General features: G+C 40.4%; 2 protein-coding genes across 4 annotated transcripts; one reads left to right on the top strand and one right to left on the bottom strand.

Moving 5' to 3' along the window:
* Positions 1-421: 421 nt before the first annotated feature.
* On the bottom strand, positions 422-19,911 carry tprg1 (tumor protein p63 regulated 1). 3 transcript variants are annotated; one of them, XM_053431457.1, is made up of 7 exons: positions 19,720-19,910; positions 19,487-19,624; positions 18,904-19,319; positions 16,732-16,823; positions 12,137-12,313; positions 2,069-2,222; positions 422-1,318 (listed from the first exon to the last, which is right to left on the bottom strand). In XM_053431457.1, exons 3-7 carry the CDS (start codon positions 19,294-19,296, stop codon positions 1,124-1,126), a joined length of 1,011 nt encoding a protein of 336 aa, XP_053287432.1. In that variant the 5' UTR covers positions 19,297-19,319; positions 19,487-19,624; positions 19,720-19,910; the 3' UTR covers positions 422-1,123. The 3 variants fall into 3 exon arrangements, with proteins under 3 accessions (XP_053287432.1, XP_053287433.1, XP_053287431.1); XM_053431458.1 differs by having other exon boundaries at positions 18,904-19,314; positions 19,487-19,911; XM_053431456.1 differs by having other exon boundaries at positions 19,487-19,910.
* LOC128448683 (tripartite motif-containing protein 16) lies at positions 19,217-23,196 on the top strand. The gene is made up of 2 exons (XM_053431454.1): positions 19,217-19,365; positions 19,849-23,196. Exon 2 carries the CDS (start codon positions 19,995-19,997, stop codon positions 21,669-21,671), a length of 1,677 nt encoding a protein of 558 aa, XP_053287429.1. The 5' UTR covers positions 19,217-19,365; positions 19,849-19,994; the 3' UTR covers positions 21,672-23,196.
* Positions 23,197-23,473: the final 277 nt, after the last annotated feature.

Below are 23,473 nucleotides of genomic sequence, written 5' to 3'. Positions count from 1 at the left end.
AAATGCTCCCCAAAATTGAAGCCAAAGGCTGTTAATGTCCCCTGTTGTCTGGCTGCCATATAGGCCATAAATCCTGCTTCCACCATGTTAGCGGATGGGATATGGACCAAACTACAAAGTCAAATAAAAAGGTGCAGCAGCTAATTCAGAGTTACTGACTGTAATTTAATATCAACGCTACCAACCTCAGTGTTTACTGCTCACACTGCTAATGCAAATTCAGCACGTTCTACTGCTGCTGCTTCAAATTAAAACTACTGATGAAAGAGGCTAGTAACTACAGGTGTTGCCATACCAACCAGGACAAAAAGATTAATTTAATGAAATAACTCTACATAAGGGCTGATACTACTCAGGTATCGATACGCTTTGTTTTGCCACAAATTGTGGCCTTGCGGAAGAGACAGATGGCACCGCCAGGTTAACATTTCAACAAGCATGAATTATTATTTATTAAAAAAAGTTATTAAAGGCATAATACACCAACCAAGAGCACATTAAAAAACAGCACATCTTTTTATAACGATAACAGGGGAAAATAACAAAATATGTGAGCTTATGTTTTCATGTCAGGGACAGGCTTACAAGACAAACACATGATACTAGACAAGGCGGAATGACACACAGTAAACACACAAATCAAACGGAAATTCCAACACTGTATGCACTGTAAAAATACACTACAAATGATAAACTGACAAATGTGCCCTCATGCTCCAGTGAATCTCTAAGGGGCTGAATGGCACGGGAATGAGCTTTTAGCAGAGACACTGGGGGAGGAAGAAAGGAGTCCCGTTGCAAAAGAGTTCAATTACCATATCATTGAGGAGCAAATACAAAGCTCCTTGAGAGCAGCGGGAGATCCGTCATCCAGAGAAGAGCGGTGTTGAAATGTGGATATTTGTGAGTGCTCAGACACCACAAACTGGTATTAAGCAGTGGGGGAGATCACACAGTTGTTTATACCTCATGCACCTCATCCTCGGAAGCAGGGCTTCAACGTAAAACAAAAGCAAACCTGAACACCGAAACAATCTCTGGTCAATCTTTCAAGAATTATGAACTCTCTGTAAACAAATTAATCAACCTGAATTCCACACAGCAATAAATTATTAGATTATGTTTAGAAGCCAAGATTTCCTCGAGCCATGCAGTAGCCAAGTTTGTTCTGGTTTCCCAGGAAAGACATAAGGCCTACATAGGCCTCAATTTGGATTTGCTGATTCAAGACCAGGACACCATTGGCCTTTCCAGGAACGGGCTTTATGGCATGGGCTTTCTGTGCCGCGTCCAGGAGCTGCACACGAAAGTTGTCGATCTGTGGACAAGAAGACGGGATGATCAGACATTCATCAGAAAACACATTTATTTCCAGGTTTAGTTACACTTACACTAAAAACTGCTTATTTCAGTGTGAGACAATCATCAATCGGACATCTTGTCAAGCACCATTGCATCAAATTATTAAACTTGTTTAATGGTAACTGATCCTATTCAATCAAGATCAATCATCCACCCATCCTGCACACTGCTTATGGTTTGAGGGTCGTGGGAGGGCTGGAGCCAGTCTCAGTCAACAGGTCAGAGGTGGTTCTTAGAAACCTCCTACTTTGCTTGCCCCACTGGCATCTTATTTATTTTTTGACATCAGTAAATCAACAAATAATAGTTTATAAAAGAAAGTTTTGAGAGACAGGGTTCAGGGGTCAAATAGCTATTGCCTATCTGCTGTGATCCCTCCAACTGTCTACAATGACAATAGTCTCCCCACCAGGCACATATCTAAATGTCAGGTCATAATGGAGGCGGGATTGTGCTGCATTCTTAGTAAATGTTCTTCCAGGTCTATGTTCACCAGTTTGAGTGGGTCAGGCTTAGCTTCCAGTCCCCCTCAATGACCTCATATCATATCAATATAACTATACGTCTTGTTACTTGATGCTAACAACTAACGTTGCCTGTGTTTGTTTTTTTCAGCACCGGGCGCATAACGAATCAAATTCCTTTCACTTTAATTGCACTGTACGTCTGTAAATAAGACCACAACCATTTCCCACCATCAACTTACGTCGCAGAGCGCAGTAAACATGTCATCGGTGTTCCTCACAGGGTGGTAGGTGAAGGTGTTGAAAGGGTAGTCAGTGGCAAAGGGGTTCCACCTGGAGGTGAAGGAGGGCTCTCTCAGCCGGTCCCAGAAGACTCGCACCCCCTCCCCTTCTCTCCTGAACACATCAAAACACGGCGAGTATCACGCTGTCAGCGACACATTCCACTTCACTAGGTGATAAAACCTCAGCTTCTGCAGTTCATGTTGTCATCACATCAACATTTTCTAAAAACAATGTATGGTTTTGTTCCTGAGAATCAGGGACAAAGGGCTGAATATAATTAGGTTCTTTCTCTCTTGCCACATACAAATACTAGTATATCCTAGAGGTGTTTTTTAAGTGATAATTATGTTGGTTGGTTGGTTTGTCTATCATCAGGATTACAAAAACTACACAGCAGATTTTCCTGAAACTTTAAACTTGTAGCGGATCCAAACAAATCGACAGATCCAGGAATCTTTAACTTTTTTAAATGGGCGTTTGTTTTCTTAACATTTTCACAGATTTCTTAGGGAAAAATTCAAGGATCTAACTTTAACTCTCACTTAATTTAGGGAACTGATATCTGTGTGTGCAGTTTGTTGCATCTTGATTATTATGACTATTAGGCCTCGGGGGAGATAAACGCTCTACCTAGTTTTGCATAAATTTACGGCCTGTATTCTGTCATTGAGAAATATAATTTAGAATCTACCTGACAGCTCGCTGATGATGAGGGAAACTAATTGAGAGTCAGTAGTTAGTTCAATTGATTATCGGGGTAAATCTAGACCGACAAAAAATTAGCAGTCACTGCCATCTCCAACTGCAGATTTGTGTGCAAAAAAAGAAAAGCATACTTTCTGATATGAAATTAATACCCCTTAATAGGCCATTATATTTATTTTGTGGTATTAACATCAGTTCACATTATATCCCTTAAGGGGAATTACCAGACGTGTTAGCTCCATGGTAACGGTGTTAGAATAATGAAAAAAAAATGCCACTAATCTGTCCTCAGGGTTAATACTTAATGTGAGGGCAATCTCATGTTTACCAGGCTTAGAGGTAATTTACAGTGTGTTCATCATACTCTCTCATATTCTCTTTCTTCTGCTTTTCTTTCGTTAGTCTGTAAATACCATAGGTTTTAATGAAAATGCCTTGAGGTCATATCTTTCCTCAGCCTAATGAAACCTCAGAAGACTGAGAGCAAACAGACCTCCACACACTCAGAGATCCCATCTTTGAAAGTATGTTGGTGTTGATCTACACGCTGTGAAGATCTTTACAATTCTCTGTTTACTGTTTGTACATTGAATGTGATCTAGGCCTCTCATACCTCGAAGACTGTATTATATGGGTGAAATACGGTATCTTTGTGACTGTTGAAAAGGTAGAGGGTCAGAGAGAGTTTAAAACACCATGCGCTGCATATCTTTTTAGGACAGATCCTCCTGGAGAGAAGTCAAATAAACATGAGCCAAATGAAATGGAGAAAATGGACATGGACACAGATGATGCTGTTACAAAATGATATTCTACTAAAGACGCAAAAGTCATGTTTTTGCATACCCTGCCCATGTGTTTTACAAATATGCAGACTTTTTAAAATGGTGATCGTGATGTAATTTTGACCATATGATAACAAATGAGCCGAATAGCCATAGACTGTGTCTCTAATTCTATCGGTCTAAAGCTAATGAATTTCTACAATATCACACAATTTTCTGACCACATCATGATGTCACGATGACATCATTCTGAATACTTGATAATAGTTTTAGAATGCAAACATACCATGAAGTCATTTCATCGGCCTTCTTTCTGACTTCTTCATGATGTCACTTATCATTTGGCATCATATGAGGAGGAATCAAATTCTGAGCATTACAAACTTTAGATTTGTCTCTCTATTATTAACGAGGTTATCTTGGAAAATGTGTTCATCTGGAGATACACTCCAAAGTACACACACACACACACAAACACACACACACACAACCACAATGACAACCACACAATCAACAACAAACAATACCCGGTTTCCCAGTGTGCATGTTAAAAGTTGCGCAAAAAGTGTATCTTATTATGACAATCACACAACGTGTTTGTATTTTTGTAAATCTGTCAACAGCTGTGACTAATACCATTGTCAGCGTTAAAGGAGTAAAAAAAAGCGCTGTTTTGTCCATCATGTACCTGCTGGTTTGCAAAAAATAGGTAACGATGAAGAAAGTAAAATAAATAAATCAGCATGCAGGCCATTTCCCAATCGAGGTGTGACATATCTTTAATGATCTGTCATGCTGATGTGCTCATTTTACCACACTGCTTGTGCAACAGCACTTCCTGCCAACCAGAATTAAACGCCTGAGGCTAAACAATAGTGGTGCAGCTATTGATATGTCACAGTCCCAGGGAGGGGCTGCATCATAATGCAATCATCTAGTCCTGTTTACACAAGCACTTTAAAAAATGACAATACTGCTGCCGCTGAACATTTTGTGCCTCCTCCAGAGTAAATGTTATGCACGGAGGAAGAAAGAAAAAACTTGGTACAAAAGCAAAGCCCCGACTAAAAGACTGATTATATTTCAGCAAAAGCGAGTGAGGATGGTTGGGTTACGTTGGTACACATTGTCCTTTGTAAGTGCACACAGCTATTGCCCTTGTATACATGGGGATATAAAAAAGCTTTGGCAAATTCCACAGGTAAGCTATCACTGGGAGCGGGACCGGCCCAAACAGGCAAAGCAGGGCTGGGCTGTGCTGCCAGAGGCCTTGGAAGTCTTCACTGTGTTTATGTGGCAGAGCTGGGGTTTGTACTTTCACTGCACCTCACTTCGATACAGTCAAAAAATAACAGACAGCGCAAAAGCAGGCTACACCAAAGTTTTGTCATTCAGAGGTTTAACACTTTATTAGTAGTTGGGTCCACTGTTCACCCTCCACTGGTGGAGTTCCACTTAGTCAACAGTGTTTATACAAAACACACCCATGCAGGGGAGCAGCACTGTATTCTGAGCTTAGGGGCAAGTGACAAATAAATGACTCCCTTGAATGGGCGTACAAGCGCTTCAGACTCGCAAGTCAACACACAAGATAAATATCAGCCCAGCTGCAGTTGTCATGGCAAGTGTCCCACATTGTCTCTGATTGCTCAATAGAGCCTGCAGGTTTGTCAGCCATCATCCATGTATCCATCCAACAAGGTTTCATAAGAAATGTGAAAGGGCTGATAAAAAAGATGAGGGTGGAGTATTGGCTAGAGAAACAAAGACAAAGAGTTTAGTTTACCGGTAAGACACAGCTTCTGATATTCCAGCTCAAAAAGCTATTTACATTATTGATGATAAAGCAGCTCAGGCTGCGTCGAAATCCTAAAAAAATACAGTTACTCCAATGTCATGATGCAAAAGCTGTGATATCATAGCTGCAGGCTGTTGAGATATTTCCTCCTTGAAAAAGTACATCCACAAGCGGGAAGATGCTCCCAAGGTGGATGAGTTTACAGCAGCATGCCCCAAACATTATACATCCACTGCCGTTGATTCATTTATGCTGTGTGTCCTGGGAGCAGCCAGCGTGCACACTCTGCTCTTGATCTATGCTTTGTTTCTGTGATGTGAGCTTTTTTCTTTTTTGTTCTGCCTGGTTTAAGGACTCATGCTACAGGTTGAACTAGGATATTTGGCGATGCTGTGTTCTGGTGATACACAGACTTGATTTGCTGAGAGAATTCAAACCCACTTGTCTCTCTCCTCTCTTTGCATGGATAGATGTATTTTGTATTTTGTGTTTCAAGTCTTGTGTTTGTGAAAGAATTCAGAATAACTTGGGATTATTCATGTTCCTCCTCTTTCATTTATCAAGCTACATATAGACTGTACAATGCCAGTCCCAGGTGTCACAATGCAGGGGAGGCCTATATGTGGTTTGTTCTTTATTTGGATGTTCACTAGTAGTTACCATGGGAACAACAACTCTTCCAGTGTTCCTATAAAAAATATATAGTATAATGAGGAAATGCTTGCACTTACAATGTTTATGAATAAATAAATACAAGTATTACAATTTAACATTACAAACAAATTTTCATAGCAAAGAAATTTGATTCTGTATTGTATGTGATTGGCCTGTACTACAGGTACATTAGACAATGACTGTACTAAGTACAGTATGAGTTTAGTATTTACATTCTGTGCTATAGTGGTAGCCTTTTATAAACAAATAACTTGTACTTCCAAGTATCAAATAAAGGTTCAACCCAAATTCAATGAATATGTCACAAATTACAAACACTCATAGAGATCAGTCAGCTGAATATTCAAGGCTCCATGAATTATTCCCTGGGAACTTGGTGAAAAAAAGGCCTATCTCACAGATGAGTGAAAAACAATCCTTGATCCCCCTCTTTGTTTAGATCATTACAAATGTTAATGAATTTTCTCTTAGCCCATAAACCATTATTACCACCAAGTTCCGTGGTAATCAGTCATTTTTATACAATCCTGCTAACAAATACCATTACTGACAATAATCCATCAATTCATTGACCTTCAGTTATCCTTCAAAATGTTTACCCTTATCAATGCTGCTAAAACCTTTATCCTGATGATGTTCTCCTCTACACTTGACATCCCTTGCACTTCTGTCCATCCTGGGAGAGGGATCCCTCACATGTGGCTCTCTCTCAGGTTTCTACGTTCTTTTTACCCTGTTAAAAGTGTTTTTAGAAGTTTTTCCTTACTCTTGTTAAGGGTTAAGGCCAGAGGATGTCACACCATGTTAAAGCCCTATGAGACTAATTGTGATTTGTGAATATGTGCTATACAAATAACATTTTATTGATTGATTGATTGAAATAAACAAACCAACTAACAAACCGACAGGGGTGACAACATTATTTATGGTAATGTGAATATTGTAAGACAAAAGCTCAGGTGTCACATCGGGTCACACTGTCAGGGGTTGAGTCACGGAACGGCTGCGCTGCAGTTCTGCTGCATGTCACAGGGGTCTGGGGTTCACACTAGCGGCTCTGCAGCAGAGCTGCTACTGCCAGCGCTATACTTTACATAGGGTTTACCTTGAAAATGGTCATGAATATGGCTTCTATATTTTCTTTGAATAAAGAAGTCCTGCATACTCAAATACATTCCAGTATTAAACAGTATGAAGCCATACATTTTCCGCTCCTGCAAATATTTCCTAATAAAAACCCTTTAAAAACCAAATGAATGGATTCAATCAACAGAAACACTGGAGTGCTTTTACTTTGAAACGGGTACACAAAGGGTTGCAAACATTTATGTTTGTGACATATTCAACAGATAAACATAAAAGTAAAGAAAAGTTAATTTTCACTATTCTGCTGTGAACCGCGCCAGGTACGCAGAGAAAGTAGGTGAGAAATGTAATCTCTAGAAGAGCAGAGCGGCTTCCGCAGCTGAACTGCAGCTGAACCGCAGGCAGTGTGGCCCCTGCAATCTGTAAACACAGGCGCCGAAATCAAAAGCAACCGGTCCACAACAGTGTGGCCCGGGCTACAGAAACAACTTTACCTTAAACAGGGGTTATACAATCAATTATATATACAAATTATGTTTGAAAGACTGGGTTGGTAGGCAGAGACAAACTGCAAATGTTTGTGCTTTCCTCCCTCATATTCAGGATCAGATTCAATCTTGGACATGAATGTATGGACTTGAGAAGTTGCCACTTCGAATCAATTATGTTCTGTCACATAATTCAAAACTTATAGAGCCTCCACACTGGTGAGAGGATGCTCACGAGAGCCTGGCAGCTTTCTGGATGTTTAGCCAGTCAGAATAAAAGTGAGCTTTTAAGGAGGCCTGAGTTAATATTTCCTGTTTCAGTCAGAGGCTGCATATCGCTACAGAGCTAGAAATGAGAATAATAGTTCTGCTTTAAAGACAACGTGTGGTGCGGCCACACGTCTTACTTGCTTTACACCTTAAACATAAATATGTGCATTTAACTCTTGCCTCACATTACACCAGCTATGAGGGTCTAAATGATCATGTGGTGAGATGTTATGTGGCTGATCTCAATTACTCACTGCCCTCTGCTGTTTGAATGTGTTAGCTGCTTTGCTTTGTATAGGTGTGGCCAGAAACATAGCAGAATGAGAGGAGGATGACTTTTAAAAGCAGGTTTGACGGACTCAACCTACAGACTTTGTAACCTATTGAAACAACATAATAAATAATGGATGATCTCACTCATGTCAGAATATCAATTGACAGAGTCAGGAGGATCTTCAAGTTAATTAAACAGTTTTAAGTAGTTGAAGGTGGGGAGCTAAATAAGGCATGATTCCCTCTGAGGCCTTGCTAAGAAGAAAACCCTCCATCCAATCAGATGAGAAACAGAGGAGAGCAGTACTGAGATTATTTCCAGCCTTCATAAATATATATATTTTTTACAACAGTTACTGAAGCAACCTCTAGCGAGGCTTCTTTAAGCCTCCACACCCAACTTTTTCAGACAGGAATAAAAAATATAGCTGATGTTCTGGGTAATTAGTTTGTCTAGACAGTTTGGAAAGAAGGCACTTAAAACACATCTTTCCCCACAGATGTCAAATACAATGTGTTTTTTTTTCCTTCTACCTGGAGAATGTGTGATGAAAACAAAAATCATCAGGACTAAAAATACTGACGTTCCCCGAACACCTTCTATTGGCATCATCAAGGTTTTGGGAAGCTGATGGGGCACAGACGAGCCGACTGACGCCAAGTAAGACGTTGCACAGGGGGAGTTTGATATTCTTTGTTGTGATGGTCTGGGAACACCGGGGTCAGACATTCATCAGAGCGCTTTCAGTCTCAATCACATAAGTTAAATTACATTACTTCTGATAAAAAATATTCTGATATTCTATTATCAGCAGCAGTGTCCTTTGGTGATTTCACAAACACTAATCTTTGATCTCACGGCATCAAAACTTAAGAGCCCACTGCAAAATAGGCTGAAAACAAAAATCTACGAGCAGTGGATGTGCTGCTAAGGAAAAACTGAATATGGAGAACATTAAAGAATTATTATGCAAGATCTATTGCAATTAACTGCCTCAGCACGGAGAAAGAAGGGTTCTTTTTCTGCTGTGACGACGTTGTATTTGTTGCAGGCGAAACAGTGAACAGGCGCTCTAGCAGCAGAGATTCAGGATCATCCGTGACAACATCAAACAGATGAAGGAATGTGATGTGGCGTGCTGCTGTCTTGAACCCTCACTACCGAGGGTGCACACTGACATCAAGTGGTCAGATGACAACTGTCAGCAATCAAATCAACAGCAGCTATCTCACACACAAGACAAGTGTCATTACTGTGACATCTTAAATCAGTGTAAACTATCAGTCAGTTATCTGGAGAAGGCCTGGGAACAGAGATACAGTTAATTATGTAGTAGTAGATAGTTCTCTATGTGATCAATTAATTTGAGATTATCCCCCAATTTTTTTCCTTTCTTTTATTTGTTGTGTGTGTGTTCTCTCATGTTTTGTATGTTTAACACCAGAAGAAGATTTACATTTTGTAAGTTAACACTGTCTTAATCCCTCAAAGTGACGACTGGAAATACTAAATATGTGCATGTACAGCTGTTTTTTAAGACATGAGCTCCAGAGATTATCCACACATTGGGTCTCTCCGGAGTTTACCTTTCACATATGAACAACGCGGGAGTATAATCTCTGCTCAGACGCGTTCACAGCAGAACAGAAAGAGCATCCAGGTGAGAGCTGGTGCAGCAGGCAGAGGCAGGATGTAACGTATTTGACAGGGTGATCACGTGTTGTTGTTTACACCACACTGACACCGCCGTCATCACAAAAACTTAAATACATTTGGATTTAACTCTTGCCTCACAACGCACAGATAATTATCATCAACCACTGCAGGTCCCCTATTTCTTTTCAGAACAATTCAACTGCTGGGATTGGCACCAGCTCGATATGGCCCTTAAAGAATTAACGGCGTGGATAATGAATTGATGTTTATCGTAAAACAGAGCAGAAGTGACAGCAGATATTGGCCTTATATTGATCAGGTGGACAGAAGCATGACTCCAGATAAATGCTGATGCAGTATCATGCCTGCTGGTTGTGTAAATAGACAACTGTTTGCCAACACGATTTCCTTCTTTACCTTCTGATAAATCACAACATCACAAACTATATCAACTCTTTGATATTTTAATTGTAAGTAAAAAGAATTGCATGAATTATTTACAAATCAAATAGTAATCTATCAATTAATAGTTCAAATTACCAGGGGGTTTACAAAATGCAGTTTAAAGGTAGATAAATACCTGGAATCACAAAGAAAAGGAAAAGGGAAATGAAAAGGAAAATGGGGAAACAAATTGTCTTTTTAAATACCTGCTCAAAATGTGAATTCTTGATTCAGTTTTGAGTTAAGTCATGTATTTCATTTTTTTAAACTGCATTTCAAATACATTTTTCTTTTTTTCATCATGTAGTTATTGACAGTTTTGCGTTGTTTTGTAAACCATACAAATACAATATCAAATAATGAATTGCTTTCAAATGTAGTCTATATGTTTATAGCTTTATTTCTTAGTGTATAGATGAATTGGTTTGTAAAGCAATGTATTAATGAAATGCTGTATTACCATTTGAGTGACACTTGTGGTCCTCCATAACTCCTCCACACTATGAGTGGTTTTAAAAAATGGATGTGACATCGAATAATTTCCTCAGCCTGACTTTCAACACTTTTCTCTCACCGCGATTAAGTGATGTGGAAACAAAGTTTTGTGTACGGTTACAGTGGCAGCGAGGATTCATTTTCATCTGTACATGTACCCACTGATCACTGTCTGCCAGAAATAAAACAGAATGACCTAGACGAAAAAAGGAAGACACTTCCTGAGGGAGAGACAGAGAGGAAGACTGGGAGAAGGAGGGAGGGAGCTGTGAAGATGAAGACAGAAAGAGGAGATGTTTGAGGCTCTGGCTTTTCTTATTTGAAACCGTCTCTTTACTGTTTGACTCCCGGGTGGCTTTCACAAGCGTTTTATGTATAATTTAACGTAATGTGCAGAGATAAAGCCTCCAATAAAGGCGGCGCTCTCTAAGCTCTTCACAGCACATTACGTTTTATTCATCAAATTAGTTTTAGTTGGTTTGGTATCCCCTGAGCCGTCTTTAAAAGGTTTAGATGAAAGGACTACATTAATTTTGCCACTAATCAGTTAAGTGACAGCTCCAACTGACAGCTCTGCACTCCTTACCCCCGAAAACCTCTCAGCACACTCGTCTCGCTGCCATCCCCGTTTCACTTCTGCTGCTCCACGTGTCCCCGGTTGATCTCGTCTACCCTGAGCCGCTCCTCTGCCTGTATCCCCCTCACCACCACGCAGCCTTCTGATCGATGCCCTCCGCTTCCTGTCACTGTCCTCGCTGACGATACAAATCACTGCGACTACTTTTTAGTAAATCATTCATACTCTTGCAATCTTTGAAATTTTACGAAAAAGGCTCCGTCTTGCATTTTTCATGACATCTTCAAATTTCTTAATAAATTTGTTACATAAAGACGTGTTGTATGATACAATACAATACTTCAGACAAAAGTTTGGAAACCTAGAAAAAAATGTGACTAGGCAGATTTTGTGGCAGAGCTTAATGGTAATCGTCAGACAAAGGACTTTCTTTCAGAGATACATTTCCTTTGTGCAGCAAATTAGAACATGGAGCAGATAATTAGGGCTAATATTTGTAATTCTCTAAGTCGGGTTTTAGTTTTTTAATTAGCTACTCTTCTTGAGAAGACTTACTGAAAATGAGACGGGAGCTCTGAGACTTTCTCTATATTATAATTCTTTTTTTGCACCCTGTTCAAATTGTAATGAATACATCTCTGTTTGGCTGAAGTTTCCTGGTTATCACTTCCCACCACAAATTACAAGATGTTAACCTCAGAAAAAGCTGCAGGTTCATCGGGCTACTGTTCACTGCTGCAGGAATGATAAAGACTACAATGAGGGAACCTACCGGAGTATGGAGCGCTTTGGGAAGCTGAAGGGGCCGTGAGTGAGGCGGTCCACAAAGTTCAGCGGGATCCTCTGCACTTGGTCACAGTTGAACATGACAAAGTCGTACTTGAAGATCAGGAGAGAGTTGTCCGTTATCATAACGATACGCTCCTTCTCGTTGTTCCAGTGATCCACCCTGAGAAAATACATACAGGGGACACTGTGTTAGACCTATAGTGGAAAACTCATATTCAGACTCATATGAGGTCACTGTGACCTTTGACCCTTTGACCACTGAAATCTAATCAGTTCATCTTTGGGTCCAAGTGACAAGTGGTCAACATTTTTAAAAAGCCCCTAAAGGCAGACTTGAGATATCATGTTCAATAGGCCCAAACATGTGAGTCGATCGTGATCTCGATCTTTGAACAGTAAAATCTAATAAGACATGAAAGTCCTTGTGAATTTGGTATTAACCTCTGTGTTCTTGATATGTCATATTCACAAGATAATGATGTCGCTGTAAACTTTGATCACCAAAATTGAATCAAATCATCTTTGAGTCCAAGGGAAAATTTTTACCAAATTTGAAGAAATTCTCTGAAGACATGTTCATCTTCAGTGCTTCCAAACCTCAGAAGGAACTTGAACCAATGAGACATTCTGATCCTTAAGTAAAAATAAACAATGTGAAATATGTTACGATTAATGGTTACTATTTGTATTAACTAATTTTTGGGGATAATTATACTGAACGGTTTAGAACAACAGTTCCCATGAGTCTATGGGGAATAAAAAATGACCAGTTCCAGTTTGCAATGTACCTATTGACACTCAGGGAAGAGTGGAGGAAATTCTTTGTCACTGCGGAAAATTTAGAAACGTGATGATTCTCCGTTATGAGAAGCTTATTTTTTCTATTATTTTGGGGAGATGTATCGGTGTAAAGGACCCTTAGGTAGATGTCCATCAATTTGTAAACCTGTAAAGGCTAGGACACTTAGTCATGACCCCTAGGTTTTATCTCATGACCCCTTAGGGGAAACCTGAACTTGGTTAACCACTGCAGCAGATCTATTGGTAATGAAAAGTTTACTGGTTTGTATTCTGTCGTTATTTGCAGTTAATACCAAAAAGCATAGGTGAATCCCGGTTTCAGCCAGATCTTTCTGTGTGGAGTGTCCATGTTCTCCCCATGTCTCTGTGGGTTTTCTCTGGCTTCGACCCACAATCCAAAGACATGCAGAATAGGGTTAAATGTAGGTTAATTACAGACTGACTGTAGGTATGAAGGTAACTGTGAATAGTTGTTTGTCTCTGTATGTCGGCCCTGTGACACTGGCGACCTGTCCAGGGTGTACCCTACCTCTCAACCAGAGTCAGCGGCGAATGGCTCCAGTCCCCATTCGACCCTCAAAGGATAAGTGTTATAGATAATATATGGATGGACGGAAAAAAAATGTATAGCAAAACTGCTCAATTATGTTCAGTAAAAGCTTCACAATTTTGGAAAATGCCCTTGGATCAAGCAGTATGCATGCAAACATTTTTAAGTCCCTCATTTTATTTTCAAGAGAAATGAAGAGAGAGGAATGTAATAAACATAAAACACCTTCAAAGCAAGAAATCCACTTTCTCTTATGCCCTCAAAGTGCTTCTAAAAATGTCACAATAGCATGTAAGCAGTCAGAAAAAGCATCGTTTCACACACACTCTCTCCCTCGCCGCTGTACAGACACAACTAATTCATCTTGGCATGGATTCTCTTGGTGTGGCTCTCTTTCTTACAGCCCACTGAGCCGGGTGCACGTGGCCACATTCAAATGAAACTCTCTTGACTGCTGCTGGCAGCCTCAGGCCAAAACAAAAAAACTAAAAACAGTTGACTGAATAACCCCTCATGGGGAAGGTGTTGGTGAAGAGATTTGACAGGACTAATAAAATAAGTTGACCTTGGCTAGGGTCACTGATGGAACAGAGGTGTTACACAGATCCTGGATCAGACTGCGGATGGTGCAACACACTGCTGCCGCTCAGGCTCGACACTATAACACAGTGCCAAGTCAAAAACATGGAGGCCTGCAGTGATTTACTTCCATAGGACACACTACAGAGTCTTAGATTCTTAGATGTCGTGATTCTCTGACTCGGCCGCAACGTTACAGAATCAATTCACTCTTTCTAATGCAAGACATCCTGCAGAGGCATCTGTTGCCACAACAATAACTGCAGGCAAAATGCAGGACAAACATAAATGTGTGTTGGACAGAGCTGTATAAATGGGATGTATTATTCAGTCTCACATGGGAAGCCTTAATGTTTCCTGAAAGCTCGTCCAGGAGTGATGCAACCTGACATCTGCAAATGCACTTGGTAAATGTCCTGCAGTCACTTCCTTTTACTCTGCATTCCAGTCACATAGATCGCTACCCCTGCCATGACTCGTGAGCTTTGGGTTTGATAAGGCCACTGATATTTGAGTGAGAGGTTAACTAATGAAGACGAGTGGATCTGACGATGCTAAGGCGTCACGCTTCTGCACTGCAGTACATTATACATGTGTGGACTTTAGGACAGGCGGTCGCTGTCTTCACGCCTCCTCTCAGAGCATTATTATTATAAAGTCTTTATCAATGTCTTTTCAACAGCAAACTTAAAGATGCGGGAGAAAAATATGTCTGTAAGCTCATCGGCTCCAACTAGCACAGTCCTAGCTTTTTATTTAATACCACTGATCAGTAAGCTTCTGCTGGTGTCCCTGTTTTCTCCAATGCAGAAAGCTGTTCGAGGACATTGAAAGACCTCCCCACCCCCCACCCACCCAACTCCTGTCTCTGACTTAGTTTGTCCTCAACTGGATCTTCAATAATCACTTTCTTAGAATGAACTGAATTATTTCACATAAGTCTCCATCATATAACATCTCGCAACTCTTATTAGATGTTCGTCATGCTGTTGCCTCATTAATGCTCTAAATCATCTATAGTTAACCTTTGGATGTATTCCTGTTTATTTTATGACCCCAAGTGTCCAAAGACCACGAGTGTCCAAGATAAAACTCAAACTGTTCTGTCCTTAGCGCTACAGACCAATCTCTAGGCTCTCATTTACATTTCCCTATTACCACTGTAACAAGTAAATCATAAAATTATTATTATATTTAAAGTCAGGACAATATACATATTTTGTAAATATGACTCCTACCTCATGTATTCTTACTGCATGTGTAACTATTTTGATCACATCATGATCAATTGATTATCCTGAGGTAAACATTCGGCTAGTTTAATATGGTAAAGATGGATAATATCCAGATTCTTAAAAAGACAAAAAAAAATTGCCCAAAAACAATTAAGAACATTGAGAATCATAACATCCCCGTCACTTACCACATCAATATCATAAAAACACAGTTGTGTCTATACTGTATATGTTTAAATCTTACAAAATTCCAATTCTATTTTATATAAATAAGAAATAATCATAATTTATTCATCAAATTGAATGATTCCATTTTTTTAACTACTAGTGTGCTAATTATTAATTCATGAATACACACTGTCCAGTCATCTCATGCAGTGAAAGCATTGTGCGTAATTCAGTAAGTGGACCTTGACTATTAATTCCATTTACTATTTCCAAGGTCAAGAATAACCTTTAATTTAATAGTTTCAAACTCTTCGGTGAATTAATTTGTACACGTTAATTAACAGGTAATAAATGCTTGATTAGATACTCTACGGATGGGTTCATGTGTGAAATTATATATCCCTGTTTGCTTACAAATATGTTAAACAAAACATTTGAATTATAGTGTGTTACCATTGTGTGTTTTCTAATATGTTCAAGCTGAAAAGTGTAACAAATGGGACATATATCACCAACAAGTGTCAGGATTTCATTATTTTAGCTATATTCTGTGTCTGACTGAACTCTAAATAAATAAAGATAGAAGCATTTCAAATTATAGCTGTACTCTTAACAATAATGAAAGAAGTAGTTTGAGCCAGATAAATGGCCTTCACACAAATGATTAATAATAACTTTTTCCTTCTAGTGTTTAATCTTGAAATTAGAATGTGTGAGCGCCAGAATGTGTTTCGTTGTTTTGGTTAAATTGTTTTGAATGTCTGTACAAACAGAACATTGTTTTGATATAGCAAGAACACAATAATCTTTTCTCCAATTGTCAACACCGTTGGCCCACATGCCATCAGCTGTGTCAAGGCCTTGGGAGCAGCTCCTTGTCACTTCCTTATTCCAATACCAAGAGGATGGCCTACGCCTGCGCACTTTCGAGGAGGAAGAACCAAGATCTACTGTTATAAAATAGACTGTTTGATGCGTTCTGATGGGTCTCGTGTTCTGATGCGACTTGTTGGATGCTCATTGCTTTGCTGATTGTTACCTTTCATTGCTTTCTAAATAAATACTTGATTGAACAAACCGAGTTCGGCTCATCTTCTCATATTTAGGATAAACCAACACAAGACAGAGAAGAAGATGAAGAAGATGAAGGGTTAATGAATTCAGGATACAAGCTTTTCACTTTGCACATGTTACTCTGCATGTGAACATGCACACACAGCTGAACATGGTCTCTCATGAACTCACTCTGCCATCAGCCAGATGCCATGAATGCTGCCATCTACTTCTTTATCCACCAGAGCTTCAACGTCTTTGATGCCCTGATTCAGAGTGCCAGGCTGCAGAGACAGAAATGCACGGGTGTCACTTTCTAATTTTCCTTTGTGACAATCACAATATGTACACAGAAAGCTTAAGGGGTAATCTTTGAGGCAGATGCGCAGCTGGGATCGGTACTCCAACAAAATGTCAGCGCGTCTGCGTGTCAAACAGAGTAACAATAAACAAAAACATGAAGCCTTGGCATATGAAAATGACTGTAAATGAAGACAGCTGAGCACGCAGCTTCCAAGTATAAATCTGAGTAACTCAGGTATTTGGAGACACTCGAGAAAGCTTCAGCACACAATACATTACACAGTCAAAGCATCTGTTTACCAAGGCTACCCATACAACACACTCACTTTTTACAACGTGCCATTCAATCCTTGAACTTTGTGATTCATTTCTATGCCAAGCTGGAGAACTAAAAAAAGATTAGGAGTTCACACTAAGGACTCCTGACAGTCTTAGTGTAATCTGAGCCTGGTGCAGAGTCGGCCTGGAAACATGGGAGGTGTGACTGACTCTCTATCACAATCCAATACAACAGGCCCACTCCCTCTGAGACACTGATAATATTCACTTAACTACTGTTGACACTGTGCCACAGCGCTGTTGATTAATCCCTACTTTTAAGGAGATGTGTTCTTTTACTGGAGTTCATAACATGGTTTTCACACGAAAAGGACAAAATATAGATTATAGATTATAGCACTAATTGTGTGATTTTAAAGGTCCAGTGTGTAAGATTTATGTGAAAGGGACCTATTGGCAGATATTGAATATAAAATAATCCTAGTGATGTTTTCACTATATTGTGCTTTATCTAAATTGAACAAATTGTTTTCTTTACCCTAGAATGGGCCCTTTATATTTAAATACTTTATATTAACATCTGGAGCAGGTCCTCTGTACGGAGGCTGCCATGTTTTTGACAGTAGCCCAGGCTGGACAAACTAAACACAGTGCTTAGGACAACTGAAGTCTGCTACATGTTCTCTTTCATGTTTGGAAGGGGGGTGAGGTGAGGGGTAATCAGCTGCAACATGCAACTTCACAACTGGATGTCACAACATTCTACACACTGAACCTTTAAGGCCAATACTAAATATGTGTATTCAAGATACAAACATCACTGAAAAATAAACCATGACATTTAAAAACTGCTTTTGACTGACATTCATGGACTGTAATCTCTAGTTACTTTATGACAACATATACACAGATACTAATATATCCGCGATAAACTAATATTAGATTATGGATTTTAATTACAAATAGATTGCCTAAATGTACAATATGCCTTCTTCTATTATTGCCAATGCCTCTATCATTACACTTACTGTTGCTCCCTTCATCTCTGTCTCTGACGTCTTCTTTTGTATAAAAACTTTAAACATTGATACACTTCTCCATTTATGTTAGACACTGTCTTTTCTCATGAATGTTGTAAATATTGTAATTATGTTCATGTGCTCCGTTACAAGAAGCATCTATTGGAGGGATCCTTCACCTCTCTGAAATTTCTATCTTTTCCCCGCAGATAATAGGGTCTTTTCCGTTGTTTGTTTCTCACTCTAATCGAGGGTTAAGGACTGAGGATGTCCCACCATATTTAACACTATGAATCAAATTATGATTTGTAGATATGGGCTATACAAGTAAAATGTTAGTCTTGGATGAAACATTTTAAACAGTAAAGAAAACAGCCATTCACTGTATTTTTTAACTGTGAATAAAAGAAAGAAAATTAACCAATTAAAACAGCATTAATATTAAATGAGGTACAGTGTCCCCTGGAAATAATACAAAAATACTATAGTCTTATACTAGCTGACAACTAAATCTGAGAAGCATAGCCAATGAGATAAAAAGTACAAATGTACCAAAGTCCGAGATACTGTAGCAAAATGTATCTTGATAGGTTTAAATAGTGCCACGAGGACATGCTGCATTCCTCTAATGACGGTACAGGTTCTTCTCGATTTCTCCTGTATTGACCAACGGGTAAATAATAATATGGGTCTGTAATGTGATTGTAGGATTTATGACTTGAACTGTTTGCTAAGTAGCAGGTGGAAATGTTGACGTGTTTACCCTCAACACGAAGAACTTCCTCCGTTTGAACAGGTCTGGAGCTAAGGTCCCGTAGATGGGATCGTGTTTGGCCGAGAGAACCGCTCCGGCTGCCCGCTCCTCGGGGCTCTCTGGCCGGGCTACTCCTCCCGCCTCTACCCGCTCCTCGGCGTTCTCTGACCGGGCCGCTCCTCCCGCCTCTACCCGCTCCTCGGCGTTCTCTGGCCGGGCTGCTCCTCCCGCCTCTACCGGCTCCTCGGTGCTCTCTGGTCGGGCCACTCCTCCCGCCTCTACCCGCTCCTCGGCGCTCTGTGTCAGGGCACTAGGCTGACCGTCCTCCGGCCCGCTGGAGGAGAGACTGACCGCTTGCAGCTCCTCGTCACTGGACGCTGCTTTCCCCTCAGCCTCTGTCATGATGGAGGCTCTAAACACCTGCTCTAAAGAGATGGACAGCACGGAGGTGTGACGTGTATTTAAGTGAAGGTTTGTACATCCCGTCAACCCTTTTCTAGAAGCACAATCCAAACTTTTACATGTAAGATGAGTAAAGCACTTCGTGGACAGATTGGACAGATTAAGAAGTTTATAAAGAGGATTTACTTACCACTGAAAATCGAGGTCTCAGGGATTTAAAGTTGTCAGAGGCAGCAACAGGTGAAACAACTTCCTTGTTCCCTGTTCCTGTTTGGCTGGTGTTGTCAGAGGGCGTGAGCAAGTTTTTGTTTATTCGTTCTGAGATGTGCTTTATGAATAAAGATGTGATTTTGTATTATTATATGCATCTAGATTGATTTGACTTTAATTGTTACTGTATTTTGTGAATGAGGGATGACATACTCTGCCTCTCACTGAAAGCTCCTCTTAACACCAAGTGAAATGAAGTAAATCCTGAAAATCCAACAACCTCTACCTCAAACACAACCAGCTCCTCCCAGTCATATATGTCTTTGTCTCCTCCCTTTACAGGTGTGTAAGTGTAAGGACCGGTGAACAACAAGCTGTGAGCTGTGGGAGATGAGTCACTGCAGGAAGTGAACGAGAGGGGGAGGAGCAGAGATCTGTTTCTGTTCAGAGGAAGAGAAACTGTTCTACAGTCACTGGCACCTGCTGAAATGGCGCAGCAAGAAATTCAACTGGACAGAGAAAGATTCTGCTGTTCGATCTGTCTGGAACTACTGAAGGATCCGGTGACTACTGTGTGTGGACACAGCTACTGTCTGAGCTGTATTAACAACCACTGGGACAATGGGGATGGGAGTGGAAGCTACAGCTGCCCTCAGTGTAGACAGACCTTCACACCGAGGCCTGTCCTGGGGAAAAACACCATGTTAGCTGATTTAGTGGAGGAGCTGAAGAAGACTGGACTCCAAGCTGTTCCTCCTGATCACTGCTATGCTGGACCTGAAGATGTGGCCTGTGATTTCTGCCCTGGGAGAAAACTGAAAGCTCTCAAGTCCTGTTTGGATTGTTTGGCCTCTTATTGTGAAAAACACCTCCAGCCTCATTTTCAGTTAGCTCCATTTAAGAAGCACACGCTGGTGGAGCCCTCTGAGAAGCTCCAGGAGAACCTCTGCTCTAGCCACGATGAGGTGATGAAGATGTTCTGCCGCACTGACCAGCAGTCTATCTGTTATCTCTGCTCTATGGATGAACATAAAGACCACGACACAGTGTCAGCTGCAGCAGAAAGGACTGAGAGGCAGAGCCTGCTCGGGCAGAGGAGACAAAAAATCCAGAAGGGACTCCAGGACAGAGAGAGAGACTTGAAGCTGCTTCAACAGGAAGAGGGAGCCATCAATGGCTCTGCTGATAAAGCAGTGAACGACAGTGAGAAGATCTTCACTGAGTTGATCCGTCTGCTGGAGAAAAGAAGCTCTGATGTGAATCAGCAGATCAGATCCCAGCAGGAAACTGAAGTGAGTCGAGTCAGAGAGCTTCAGGAGAGACTGGAGCAGGAGATCATTGAGCTGAAGAGGAAAGACCATGAAATGAAGCAGCTCTCAGATACAAAGGATCACAACCAGATTCTACACAACTACCCCTCACTGTCACTCAGTGAATCTACACACTCATCCAGCATCAGGATCCGTCCTCTGAGGTACTTTGAGGACGTGACAGCCTGTGTGTCACAGGTCAGAGGTCTACTACAGGACATTCTGAGTGAGACAAAGACAGAGATTTTACAGATTGTGTCTCAAGTGGATGTTTTACTGCCACAACCAGAGCCAGAGACCAGAGCTGACTTCTTAAAATATTCACAGGAAATCACACTGGATCCAAACACAGCACACGAACGTCTGTTATTATCTGAGGGAAACAGAAAAGTAACATATGTGACTGAAGAACAGCCTTATTCTTATCACCCAGACAGATTCACTAATTGGTATCAGGTCCTGAGTAGAGAGAGTCTGACTGGACGTTGTTACTGGGAAGTGGAGTTGGGGGGGAGAGCAGTTGGTGTAGCAGTATCATACAAGGATATCAGCAGAGCAGGAGACTCAGGTGAATTAAGATTTGGATTCAATGATAAATCTTGGGTGTTGTTGTTTTCTTGTCATGCAAACGTATGTAAATTTCATTACAACAGCATCAAGACTTCAGTCTCAGGTCCTCCGTCCTCCACAGTAGGAGTGTACCTGGATCACAGGGCAGGTGTTCTGTCCTTCTACAGCGTCTCTGACACCATGACTCTTCTCCACAGAGTCCAGACCACATTCACTCAGCCTCTCTATGCTGGAGTTAGGGTTTGTTATCCTGGAGACACAGCTGAGTTGTGTGAACTGACATAGACTGGAGTCATTAAAAGCAGTGATTTAGATTCTGTGTTTAAATCCTTAACTTCTTTTGTCTGAATGTTTGTTGTTCAAAGTTCATCGTGGTGATGTTTCTGCTCCGCACAGAGATCCGCTGTCAATCAAACACTGACCTGCCTTTATCATACATATTTGATCCTCACTTTGTAAAGACATGAATCTATAATTACACTGACATGGATGTGTTTGAAAGAACTAATGTTGCTGTTGTTTTCTAAATCAATGTAGAAGTAAGGTTCTGTGATGTGTGATAATTCAATATTTTAGCTGTTGTGTGGGTCTGACTGTACTATTTTCAATAAAGGCAGGAGGGGGGCCTTGAGCAGGTTGGGCCAGATATAAGGCCTTTATACAAATGATTTATAAATAACCCTTGCTGAATAGTGTTAATAATGAATCTTATAATTGTTCTGAATTCTGACTTTGTTGACATTGTTTTGTTTCGTTGTTTTGGTTTCGAGGATCCTAATGTTTACATCATAGGGAACTTGTTTGGATATAGCAGGAACATCATATTCCTTTCTCCAATGGCCCACATGGCATCAGCTGTGTCAAGGCCTTTCATGAAGAGAACATTTTGCTTAGCAACTATCAGAGTAGTAGTAGCGTCACGGAGAGCGGCTTCTTGTCACTTCCTGGATTCCTTGACAAGAGGCGGGGGACTACAGCTGTGGACCAATAAGGGAGAACCAAATTGATTTGCGGTGACTCCCCTTCAATCTTTCATAACCAATCATATTAAATATACTGTTATAATTATATCAAACCCCTTTTGTTCGGGGCCATTATTAACTACCTTTTGCTAACTGATTTAGCCTAGGCTGTGATAATTGTCCTTAGCTATGTTGTTCAACTTTCATTGCATCTCAATAAATACTTAAATTGGACCAGTCCGGTTCATCTCTTATTTAAGATAAACCAACACGCCTGACAGATGTTTTAGAACCTGTGTTGATCCTGATCCTCATCAATGAGCTGATTATTTGTTCTTTTCTTTTCCACATGTGAGATGGAGCTGAAACAAACTGATTGTGTGTCCATGAAATCACTGAACAAGAGTCACTGAACAGACTTTACTGATGAAATGATCAATGAACTCAGAGCGTCAACATGTCCAACAGATCAACTACACTCTGGTTGGATTTACAGACCATCAGTGTGATGGGATGTTTGGTCACATTGTAAATGTGGAACCTGGTTTGTTTTTATTACGGCTCATCTCTGTAAAGTGTGAATCCACTCGTACTCATTGTATTTACATATTTAGCAAACAGGCATATTTATCTGCTCTATCTATCTGTTCTTTTTGATTTTCATGATCTGAACTAGCAGTTCCATTGGAGAGTGTCCTGATCGAGTCTCTCTGAGGGTATGTTCTGCAGCTCGCATCACATGTGTTTCTTATACATGTTTATATACATTTAAATCTCTTATATATGCATAAAGCCATAAAAATGTAATGTGTGAAGAAGCTGAAGGTTGAAATAAAAAATAAATCCAGTGTTTTATTTTGTCTTCATTCCAGGAAGGCTGTTCGCCTTAAGGTTGTTTTTGTTCGTTGTGTTGGTGTTAGCCCACCCTGAAGCAAAAATAATTAATAAACCTAAACAGTCTGTAAATTGTTTGTTGCTGATTGTTCTTGGGAGCTGAGAAAAGGGGAGACTCATGTATAATGTTGCGACTGGATCTTCTCGTGGGCGGGGTCGTAACATGAATTGGGGGCTCGTCCGTTTCTTTTTTTGGTTGAATTTTCGTTTCATTTGATTAGTGGTGGCAGA

The sequence above is a fragment of the Pleuronectes platessa genome, chromosome 9, assembly GCF_947347685.1.
Source record: "Pleuronectes platessa chromosome 9, fPlePla1.1, whole genome shotgun sequence".
In the NCBI taxonomy this organism is placed as follows: Eukaryota; Metazoa; Chordata; class Actinopteri; order Pleuronectiformes; family Pleuronectidae; genus Pleuronectes; species Pleuronectes platessa.
The sequence above is the reverse complement of the archived record's forward strand: the minus strand, read 5'-3'. Positions and strand labels throughout refer to the sequence as shown.

Coding starts and splice junctions, on each gene's coding strand:
- tprg1 (XM_053431458.1), bottom strand. CDS start 19,296: ATGACAGAGGCTGAGGGGAAAGCAGCGTCCAGTGACGAGGAGCTGCAA. Junction 2,223..12,136: donor CCAAAGCGCTCCATACTCCG/GTAGGTTCCCTC, acceptor TGATGTGTTCAG/GAGAGAAGGGGAGGGGGTGC. Junction 1,319..2,068: donor TGTTTACTGCGCTCTGCGAC/GTAAGTTGATGG, acceptor TCTTGTCCACAG/ATCGACAACTTTCGTGTGCA.
- LOC128448683 (XM_053431454.1), top strand. CDS start 19,995: ATGGCGCAGCAAGAAATTCAACTGGACAGAGAAAGATTCTGCTGTTCG.